At 47.4% G+C, this 11,465-nt stretch overlaps 1 protein-coding gene across 1 annotated transcript in view; it reads right to left on the bottom strand.

Annotated features, from left to right (window-relative positions):
- The window catches only part of LOC110339161 (WD repeat-containing protein 49-like), a 48,406-nt gene that overhangs the window by 32,920 nt on the left and 4,021 nt on the right, over positions 1-11,465 (bottom strand). The window contains exons 4-5 of the mRNA XM_021222697.1: positions 5,429-5,580; positions 766-868 (exon numbers count right to left, since the gene is read on the bottom strand). Coding sequence (XP_021078356.1) covers positions 766-868; positions 5,429-5,580 — 255 coding nt within the window. The remainder of the gene's footprint in view (positions 1-765; positions 869-5,428; positions 5,581-11,465) is intronic.

Here is an 11,465-nt window from a genome sequence, read left to right as displayed (position 1 = left end):
TTCTGGGCTGTGGATACAGTGTGACCTGGGGTCACGGTTCTGGCTGTGGATACAGTGTGACCTGGGGTCATGCTTCTGGGCTGTGGATGCATTATGAGCAGTTGTCTGTAGTTTCGGCCCCGTTGACTTCCTGGTGGCAACAGTAGACTGTAATTTAGAACATGAACTAAAAAAAACCCAGAAGTTGCACTGGATATTTTATGGAAGCTGCGACAGTGGGGCTCATTTCCTGTGCCGTCTACAGTTCCAGTCCTACGATCTCCATCAGCACAGCTGATTCCCTTCTTAAGTATTCCTCTCTGTCAGGCCCAACCCTTGAGCAGCCTTTGAGTGAGATTTCCTCCTCCCGGGAGTCCAATATCCTCTGTCTTGATGGCTGCAGTCAGTCCCCACCCCAGGGAGGGCTCCTCAGCCAGCTCTCAAGGTCCTCTTGAGAGCAGACAGTGGAGTAGCGTTTCAACCAGTTAATAAGAAGTATTTGCTTTACAACATACGAGATAATCACAAGGATATAATACTCTCAGAATGGATGTTCCTTCCAAATAGCTCATACTGGGAGCCACTGGGGAAACGGCTCTTCCACTTGACGCTGAGCAAAGATTGTCCAAACAATACAGGGTCGTTACCAGAGCAGAACTGAATGTCCACTCCACTGTTAACTTCCAGGAACAGAATGCTTTGCTCGGCTTTAATGGGAAGATGGAGAGATCAGGCTACCTCACAAACATGTCATTCACTGCTAAGGTACCAAGAGTGGCTACTTACGGAGGCTTCGCAGCAGCTGACCACATGTCTGAAGGCTGGGTTGTACCTGCAGCACACCACGGGCTCTTGGTGGGACCACACGAGGTGGGGCTCTGGGACAGTTCTTGCTCATGAAAAACAGAGACAATGGACACCTGTGGTGACTGCTCATCCGGATACCCAGGAGGGAGATTATCTGGGGCTCCATTACACAGTGGCTAAGCAGGAAAGGCTTTGGGCTCAAAGGACGGATCTAGGACCCTGAGAAATTTGCATAACTGTTCAAAATTCCACTCTCTAATCTGCAATATGGGGTTAGTGATACCTGTTTTTACAAGGTTACAACAGGGTGTGCTGGCTGTTTTTTTTTATGTTAAGTTGACACAGGTTACTACAGTCATCAGAGAGGAGAGAGAGGCGATTGAAAAAAATGCCTCCTTAAAATCTGGTTGTAGGCAAGCCTGTTGGACGCTGTTGGAGGAGGGCCCAGTCTATAGTGTGTGGTGCCATCCCTGGGCTGGTAGTCCTGGGTGCTATAAAAACAAAACAAAACAAAACAAAACAAAAACAGGCTGAGCAAGCCAGGTGGAACAAGCCAGTTACCAGCACCCCTGTGTGGTCTCTGCATCAGCTCCTGCCTCCAGGTTCCTGTCCTGTTTGAGTTCCTGTCCTGACTTTCTTCAGTGATGAACAGTGACATGGAAGCATAAGCCAAATAAATCCTCCCCTCCCCAGCTTGCTTTGGTTGTGGTGTTTCATCACATAGACATGGGGATTTAATAGGAAGAGATACGTGGGCATCTTCTCAGGAACAGCACATGTGATTGGCACATGATAAGGCACACGCAGAACACAAGTGACTGGCACGTGATGAGGTGTAATGAATGACTACTAAAGAAGGAAACGGAGAGCGTGCACCTTCGATTGATTGATTGACCGATTGATTGATTGACTGATTGAGACAGGGTCTCCTGTGGCTCAGGATGTCCTCAAACTCGAGATCCTTCCGAGTCTTTCTCCTGAGCAATAATTGGATCACAGGTGTGTGCCACCCCACGCGGCCATGCAGCTCCTTGTAAGGGCAGGGGGGAGTGGGATTGGATGACTCAGAATGATCTAGAGCAATGAGATTTTAGATCTCCTCCCAAACAAACAAACAGTACACTATGAATCCTTCCGCCGAAAAGGCAACACTTTCCAATTACTGTAGGGATAAGGCCAAGCAGATCTCCCAGGGGTACCCAGGTGCAAAGGGCATGCCAGAGCAATCAGAGCCTGATTCCATACTCTGCCTCTGGGAAGCCAGCACTCAACAGCCACTTGAGTCCCTTGGTCTCATTTCCTCATCTGCAAAATACAACCCTTTACGGAAACATGAGGAATAATAACGAGGAAATGCATGTAAATGTCCGCGTGCAGTGGACGTAATACAGAGCATTGATTCCATGTGTGGTCTCCCTGCCGCCTCCCTCTTAATTGTTCTGCAGTGAAGCCTCAGGCTTGGTCTGCAGCCTCGGACACGATGCTCAGACAACTCTCCACGAAAGAGCAGCCTGTGCCTGGGCTTTAGGAGATGATGGTGGGGTCTGGCCCACGCAGGAGGCAGGAAGTCCAAAGAAAGGAGGAACCAAGGGAAAGAAGAAAAACCTCTGGGTCCAGCCGCTGCTCTGATCCTTTTTCCCAGATGCTGGGGGAGGAGCTATGGCTTTGCAAATGAAGGTTAGGTACCGGGGTTGCTCAGCTCCTGGGTGACAGCAGGTATGGGATGGGCTAGGACAGGGGACACTATCTAGCACCTAATTGTTAGCACTAGAGATTGAGATTGTGCTTGCCGCAAAGCAGAATTTCCAGTCGCTGCGTTCCAAAAGGAATCAATCAAGTGAGCTGTTTGTTCTACACAGCTCTATCATGCAGAACAAACAGGAGTTTGATTGGCAGCAGCTTCCACTTCCAGCAGGGTGTTTTGGCATCTTGAGTGGAGCACTCGAGATCTCTGAGGAGCCTGGCTGTACCGATCATTTAGTTTTGCCTCTATTTGAGTTTTCTGAGTCGTTCTAGCTGGCCGCATGGCTTCACTGACATTAGAAAGGGAGCGGGTGGCCAAGAACGAGGTCACATGCGATGCTGTAAAATGTGCTCGCTTTTCCGTGAAGTTGATTTTAAAAGATATTTTTAGTTATGTGTGGATGTGTCTCTGTTGTGTGGGCTTGTGCAAGTGAGTATAGGTGCCCATAGGGGCCGTAGGTGCCAGGCCTTCTAGAACTAAAGTCACTGGTAGTTGTGAGCTGTCTGATTTGAGCATTAGAAATTGAACTGGAGTCCTCTGCAAGAGCAATAAGTTCTCTTGACCACTGAGCCATCTCCAGGTCCCTTGAAATGACCTCTGAGTACAGCGAATGGATCAAGAAATGCCCATCCATGCCTGCGTTCACAAATCAAGAGAAGACACAGGGAGGACAGAGGTCCTATTTGGGGCTCAGGAAGCTAGTCACCACTGTGGAAAAAGTATCTGAAACACTCAGGCTATGACAGTCACTCGAAGGATTTTCTGCGTCTTTGTCTTGGACCATGCGTACTGGTTAACCCTGGAAGAAGCTGTGGTGGGGAGGAGGAATGTATGTTGTACAGGCAGGAGGAAGAACAGGGGATAAAGAGTGGGCTACACGGGGCTGGGGAGATGGCTCAGAGGTTAAGAGCATTGGCTGTTCTTCCAGAGGACCCAGGTTTGATTCCAGGCTGGCTGTGATGAAATGCTTCTGTCTCACAGAGAGCCTTATAGTGCTCAAAGCGTATGCCGAGCCCCCCCCCACTCACATGCTAGCAGGGCAGGGGAGAATTCCTCTTCCACAGAAGGGTGAGGTTTATTCCACCGCCTTTGGGCCTCCAGGGCGGGCTGAGGGGAAGGGCACCAGGAAGTGCGTTTGCTTTTGTCTGATGCTTGCCTGCTTGGTCGTTTACGTATTTACTTATTGCTTATTTATTTGGCGAGCATGACTGTTTTGGCTGCTTGTATGTGTGGGTATCGCACGGGGAGAAGTCAGAGGCGTGCATAGGATCCCCTGGGACTGGATTTATGGATCCAGTTGTGAGCCACCAAGGACGGGTGCCAGGAACTGAACCTGAGTCCCTCACAATAGCAGTAAGTACTCTTAATTGTTGAATCATTTTTCCTGACCGTAAGGATTTTGTTTGTTGGTTTATCTGATTGTTTCTTTGGTGTTTTGTTTTGTTTTGTTGTGTTGTGTTTTTGGTTATTTCGAGGCAGGGTCTCTCTGTACAGCCCTGGCTGTCCTGGAACTCACTCTGTAGACCAGGCTGGCCTCGAATTCAGAAGTGCTGGGGTCAAAGGCGTGTGCCACCACTGCCTGGTGATTGATTGTTTTTTATTTTTTGTTTTTTTTTCTTTCATACACTATATTCTGATTACGGTTCCTCCTGCCCCAGCTCCTCCCAGGTCCTCCCCACCACCCCATCCACCCAAATCCACACCCACCCTTGCTCTTAAATTAGAAAACAAACTGACATCTAAAAAAAAAAAATTAAAGAACTTAAATATGACAAAAATAAAAACAAACAAACTCCAATAAGAGGAAAATAAATGAACAAAGGAACAAATGGAAAAATAAGAAGCCAAAGAAAAAGCACAAGGAGCACATATAGATGCAGAGACACACACTGGCACATACAGAGGCACATATAGGCACAGACACACACATTGGCATATATAGACACAGACACACATTGGTACATATAGAAATCCCCTGACTTGTCAGGTGTGGTGGTACACGCCTTTAATCCCAGCACTTGGGAGGCAGAGGCAGGTGGATTTCTGAGTTCGAGGCCAGTCTGGTTTACAGAATGAGTTCCAGGACAGCCAGGGCTACACAGAGAAACCCTGTCTCAAAAACAAACAAACAAACAAACAAAAAACCAAAACACAAAAAAACAAAAAAAAAAAAAAAAAGAAAGAAAGAAAAAGAAATCCCCTAAAAGCTCAAAACACTGCACGAGATGGAACCCACCTCCAACTCTGCTTGGTGGCCAGGAAACTGAGACTAGACAGGCCAGGGACCCAGGGGAAACCAAATACTCCTGCTCTGCTAAAGGAAGATAGCCTGGTGCTCTGCTACACACACACACACACACACACACACACACACACACACACACACACAGTTCTCTAATATATGAGCAAGATCAGTGCCTTGCTCAGCCACCATCAGAGAAGCTTCCTCCTGCAGTAGATGAGAACAAATGCAGAGGCCCACAGTTGGACCCTGGAGCACTCCCGAATGGGACGTCTCCATCAGTCTCCTCCACTCACAGCTGGTGGAAAGATCTGAAGATCCAGAGAGGATGGAGAACCCCAGAGACACAAGGCCTCCTACACACAGTAGGACCGGTGCCCGTGTGAACTCAGAGCGACCGTGGTGGCATGCACAGGGACTGCAGTCCCAGAGCTGAGAGTGGAGGAGGTAGACGCAAGCTCTAGTCCCTAACTCAGAAGCTATCTCCAGTTGGTGACCACTCCCACATGCTAACTCTTGTTTTCTCGAATGAAGTCTCACTCGGCATTTGAATCACCCTTAAGGTGTTGAGTAGAATATTGACCGCACCACTGGGACTCTCTAGAACCCTCTAGAACATTGCACACACAAAGCTAAGATGACAGACAGTTCCCTACCCCACTTTCAGGTGAAGGAAAGCCAGGGTCCCCGTGGCCACACACAGGGCTCTAGGTCCGGGGAGATAGAGGCAGGCTGTTAGTTCTCCCCTGATGCCACTGGCTTTGGAAGAGATGGTACAGCAGCAGCCATGGGTCTCCAGATCCCAGATCTGTGGAGAAAGTGGGGGAAGGTAATAAGTTTGGTTCTTCTTCTTTCTTTAGATAGGATCTCTCCGTGTAGCCCAGGCTGGCTGCAGACTCTAAATCCAATGTGAAAGGTGACCAAAGAGAGGGGACAATTGTGACACGAATCTCTAGGCTCTATCCTTCCCACAAGGAAATAACCAGTCACCTCACTCTCCGTGGACCCAGCTTTCATGGCTTGAATCTGGTTTCTGGAACCTTAATAATCAAACCTGTTTCCAGTTCTTAACATAAGACCACCAGCCGGGTATGGTGGCACATGCCTTTAATCCCAGCACTTGGGCAGGCAGATTTCTGAGTTCGAGGCCGGCCTGGTCTACAAAGTGAGTTCCANGACAGCCAGGGATATACAGAGAAACCCTGTCTTAAAAACAAAACAAAACAAAACAAAACAAAACACACCAACCCTGTCACCAGGCAGATACTTGGAAGTCACATGGGATGGGTTCCCGTGTGGCTGTTGTTTGAGGATATGTCAACCCGTTTACCTGGTTTGGAATCCAAGTGGTTCCATCTGGGTCGTCTAACATCTCTTTCCCTCAGTACTGTCTGTAATAGGGAGACACATACCCACAAGCACTCAGACAAATGCATACATGCACACATACATACACATGTACAGAGACATACAGACACATATGTCAACACCCATATGTGCACATATACACAGAGACACACATATGTAAACACACATATGTAAACACACATAAACACACACACACACACACACACACACACACACACACACACACACACACCAAATGCACACATCTGAACTCAGCTTGGCCAGGATGTGGCAGTTCTATTCGGCCTGGAGGAGACTTACATTTCCCTCTGATAGCGTTGCATTGAGAACTTTAGAAAACTGATTAAAAGACAATGCCTAGAGAAGTGGTTAAAACATAATAACGGTGCGGCATGATTACAGTAATATTGCTGTCAGTCATCTGCTAGGCTTGTAAATCATGCCGTGGCACTGGCATTCTGTTAGGAGACTGGGAGCTGGCGAAGGCTGCAATGCGGGAGAGGAGCACTGGAACCAGGGGTGAGGGGCCAGTGGTGGTAGGAGGGGGGTTGTTGGGGGTACAGGTAGTGCATGCCTGTAATTCCAGAACTCAGAGTTCAAGGCCAGCCTGGTCTACAGAGTGAGTTCCAGGATAGCCAGGGCTACACAGAGAAACCCTGTCTCAAAAACAAACAAACTAACTAACTAACTAACTAACTAACTAACTAAATAAATAAATAAATAAATAAATAAAGGAGAAAAGAGCAGGATGGGCCAAGCACATAATGGGGACATCCATGATCATCAGAGGGACAGTGGCTGCCCTTCAAAGCGACACACACCTGCCATTGTGTCAGCCACCTTGAGTCCCGGTTTCCTTCACTTTTTGTTGTGGGTGAATTGCTACACCACCCCCTCCTCGCCCCTTTCAAACAGTAAGTAACCCCAATTCCTCAGGATGAGGCTCAATTTGGGAACGGGGTTGTTGAGATCAAGTAGTGAGGATGAATGAGGTCCTCAGCGAGCAGGCTCGACTCGAATCCAACACAGTGAGGAGAGTCAGAGAGAGAGAGAGACAGCAGGAAGATGGCGCAGGATGATGGTGGTGGAGATCAGGACAACGCATCTCCAACCAAAAAATACAAGGATTGCCAGAAGACTGCTGCAAGGCAGGCCTGGGGCACGGGTCCGCCTCACGTTCACAGCTTTGGGTTTCTAGCCTTGGAACTATAAGCCAGTACATTTCTGTTATTTAACCTACTCTGTCCCTGGCACTTTGTAATGGCAGCCCACGTGAACCGGCTTGCTATCGCTATTGTGGGCACTTTCAAAATGAGAGAGAGGAAACGTCTATTTTGACTCACAGTTACAGGGAATCCAATATAAAGTCTTGGTAGCCTTGCTGCTTTTAGGCCAGCAGCACCTCATAGCAGAGGCATGGGGGGGGGGTGAAGGGCCCCCAGATCGCTCACCCTATGGCCAGATATCAAAATAAGCAAGACCTTGTCCCCCTCCAGACCACGCTCCCAACAACCTGAAGAGCCACTAGATCCCGTTTTTGTAGCGGTTCCTCTATTTCTGGATAGTTCTGTGCTGCTGACAAAACCTCCAATATTCAAGGTCATTGAACCAAATGATAGCACAGCCTTGCAAACGATTGCTTTCTCAGGCCAGCTCTCTTCTTGATACACAGTCTCCTTCTGCTGCCTGTGGATCAAGATATAGAACTCTCATTCCAGCACTTGGGAGGCAGAGGCAGGTGGATTTCTGAGTTCGAGGCCAGCCTGGTCTACAAAGTGAGTTCCAGGACAGCCAGGGCTGTACAGAGAAACCCTGTCTCGAAAAACCAAAAAAAAAAAAAAAAAAGATATAGAACTCTCAGCTCCTGCTCCAGCACCATGTCTGTCCGCACACTGCCATGCTTCCTGCCGTGATGGAAGTGGACTAAACCTCTGAAACTCTAAACTAGCCCCAAATTAAATATTTTCCTTTATGAGAGTTGTCATGGTCATATTATCTCTTTACGGCACTAAAACCCTAAGACAACTAGCATGTGCAAGACCATGGGCTCCACCCTGGGCAACTAAAACTGTATTGAAAAACAAAGGTGGGGGTTTGGAGAGATGGCTCAGCGGTAAAGAACACTCACTGTTCTTCCGAAGGTCCTGAGTTCAATTCCCAGCAACCACATGGTGGCTCACAACCATCTGTAAAGGGATCTGATGTCCTCTTCTGGTGTGTCTGAAGATAGCTACAGTGTACTCATATAAATAAATCTGTAAGAAAGAAAGAAAGAAAGAAAGAAAGAAAGAAAGAAAGAAAGAAAGAAAGAAAGAAAGAAAGAAAGAGGGAGGGAGGGAAGGAGGGAGGAAGGGAGGGAAGGAGGAAAGGAGGGAGGGAGGACGAACAAAAGAACGAGAGGAAGAGAGAGCTAAACTAGCCCATTTGCCTGTCTGACATAGCATGACACAGAAAGAAGACCCCAGTTAGATGCCATGTCATGCTTTTCGATTTCCTAGCCTTAGGACCACGAACTAAGCAAACCCAATCTCTTTTGTAAATTGGTTTGTCTCAGGTATTTTGTTATAGCACCAAGGCATGGACTAATACATAAGGTTCCTGAGAGGTAACGCGGGGAATTCTGGAGTCTGGGAAAAGCCATCTCAGGTAGGATGAGATGGTGCCTAAGACCCACGAAGGGAAGGTAGACAGACACTTGTCACATAGAAGGTTAGACTGAGTTCTCAAACTGACAACAAATTCCCCAACTAAAAGCAGCTTCTACACACAGATGACGACGTGAAGTAGGAGGTCACCAGGTCAACATCTACCAAGGCCTGGAAGCGAGAAGCTTGGGCAGAGAGGCCCATTTGTGAACCCAGCCACTCACCAGTTCACCCAGTCAGTGACTATATTTCTGTCTTCATCCAGCCTGCCCTGGCGCTTAAGCTACTGAATTCCACCCTTGTCTCTCGGGCTGAAATCAGCCTCACCCAGTAAAACCACTCTACGTTGAGCCCCGTGTGCGCTCACTGCCTTTAGCAAGGACAATTCCTCTACGAGGTGGCTCTTCTAAGTCAGTGTAGAAGGACCGAGTCATTTACCCCAAGTCACCTGGCTTGTTGTGGCCTCCAGAGCTCTCTGTCATCCTCTCCCTAATCCACGTGCCATCGTCCATTTGCAGAGTCCTTGCTGGGAAGAAGTGTCCACCTAATGTGCGTGGCATTTCCTATTCACCCATCATGGCTGTGAATTTTGCTCAGACTGTGAGAAGAGGTGGCTGGGATTGGAGTAGGCCATGGTACCCTCTTCTTCTGCCTCTTGGTATTGGATGAGGAGGATGGAGCCCCTGAGTGGGAGCCCTCACTCACAGAACCGTGGTGCTGGGTTAAAACAGACAGAAGCAAACCCATTGTCTTAACCTAGAGAAAGCACAGAATGTGCCCAAGAGAGATGTGCCAACATTATGCTAGCTAGCACGCCATGCTGCCTTCCTTAGAAGAAATAACTTTCCCTGAATTCTAATTCCGGTTGACAAACGATAGCTCTGTTTGTGGCTTGCAGCAGCATTGCAGGTTTTTTTTTTTTTTTTTTTTAGAATCCTAAGTGAAAAAGGCAATCAGAATCCTTCGCTCCGCTCCCTGTTAGAGACTGACTGCCAGAAGCCAGCAGCCTCCTGGAATGTTTGTATGTCCCTGTGATTTGGAAGAGTAAAATATTTGGGCTGAAAAATTAATTCAAAGAATGAAGCCTCTCTACCCAGGAAGGCTAGGCGACAAGCTGCTTGGCTCCCGGTTCATTAGCTGTCATTTGATAGGACCAGTACAGACTGAAATAACGTACACACCATATTTCCGAGATGGGGTTTCAATATATTTTAAATACACATTGGGAAGCTATTCAATATGCCTGAATCATCACAGGCGAGATGCTAATCTTGTAATCACGAGTTGAGATTGGGAGAAAACGCAGAGGCGAGAGGGAAAGAAAATAGGATGGAAGGCTTGTCCCCACATACAGAATTATGATTATCTGAGAGCCGCGAGATTCAAAGGGGAAAAAAAAAAAAGCTCATTAAAAACTTGGAGCCCTCTACACGGTGACTTTGGATGAAGCCTTTGGGATGAATTTGATTTTCAAAATAAATCAAACTGTGGAGTTCATAAATCTCATCATTTTAATCAAGTTTGCCCGGAGGACTGAATTGCTTGCGTTTGGGCCCCGGTTATATTGCTGGCTGAACTCTCCACACCTCGTTGTATAGATTCACTTCCAACCTCACTTGCGGGGCAGGTCCCAAGTTCACTGTTGCTGAGGCCATCTCGGACCCACACAGAGGAAGCTCTGGCACATCCCAGGCCAGGCACACAATCTTTGGCCCATCCCGGGCTCCGCACATGCCAGGCTCCGCACATCCCAGGCTTAGCACATCACGGGCTCCGTGCATCCCAGGCTCCACGCATCCCAGGCCCAACACATCCCAGGCTCCGCACACGGTCTTTGGCACACTTTCTCCCTCCTCTGTTCACCCTTACTCCTGTCTGCCATCTTACCCAGTCCAGAGTTTAAGATTCTATCTAAATGCCAATTAAGCCCGATTTTATACCACCAGCCGCTGCCACCCCATGCCCCGCCTCCCAGCTCCCGGTTGACTCTGTCCAACACATGAGCAGCTGAGCTTCCGGTCTTACATCCTCATTTGCCATATCCCCCATCCATCTCTGATTTTGGCTTAGATTCCAAAATTTGGTGTCACCCTTCATTCTCCTCTTGCTGTAAAAATTGCTTTATTGAAATATAACTCATGTAGCACAAAATTCACATATTTAACATGTTCAACTCAGAGGGCTTCAGCAGGCCATGGAGTTACATTACCTACTATCAGGGCATCCACACACTACATTTTTATTTTATTTTATTTTCACTATTTACAAGTTGCTGTACATTAGAGTTGCATCTACCGTTTAACGGTGGTAAACGACACTGTTGGATACACCGACAAATACATTTTAAAGAAATGCATGCTTTTAGTTTTCTTGCCCCTGTCCCTGGGGTCAGAAACACTCTGGGTTATATGTTAATTGTTCACCACTCAAGAACTGATTAAATTATTTTTGTAAAAAATGGCAATTTTTGTACCAATATATAGATGTTTCCATTTCTTGTTGCTTTTATCAGCATCTGCTAATCTTCTTATCCCCATCGTCATGAACGTGATGTTATATTTTATTGTGGTTTGGGTTTTAATTTTCCCATGACTGTGGTGTTGAGCACTGTATGCCGTGATTGGCGCCATTTTTGAAGAAGTGTCTGCTCGACTCTTTTTTTCTTTCTTTCTTTCTTTCT

This window comes from Mus pahari, chromosome 23, assembly GCF_900095145.1.
Source record: "Mus pahari chromosome 23, PAHARI_EIJ_v1.1, whole genome shotgun sequence".
Taxonomy (NCBI): Eukaryota; Metazoa; Chordata; class Mammalia; order Rodentia; family Muridae; genus Mus; species Mus pahari.
This window is presented reverse-complemented; position numbering and strand designations above follow the sequence as displayed.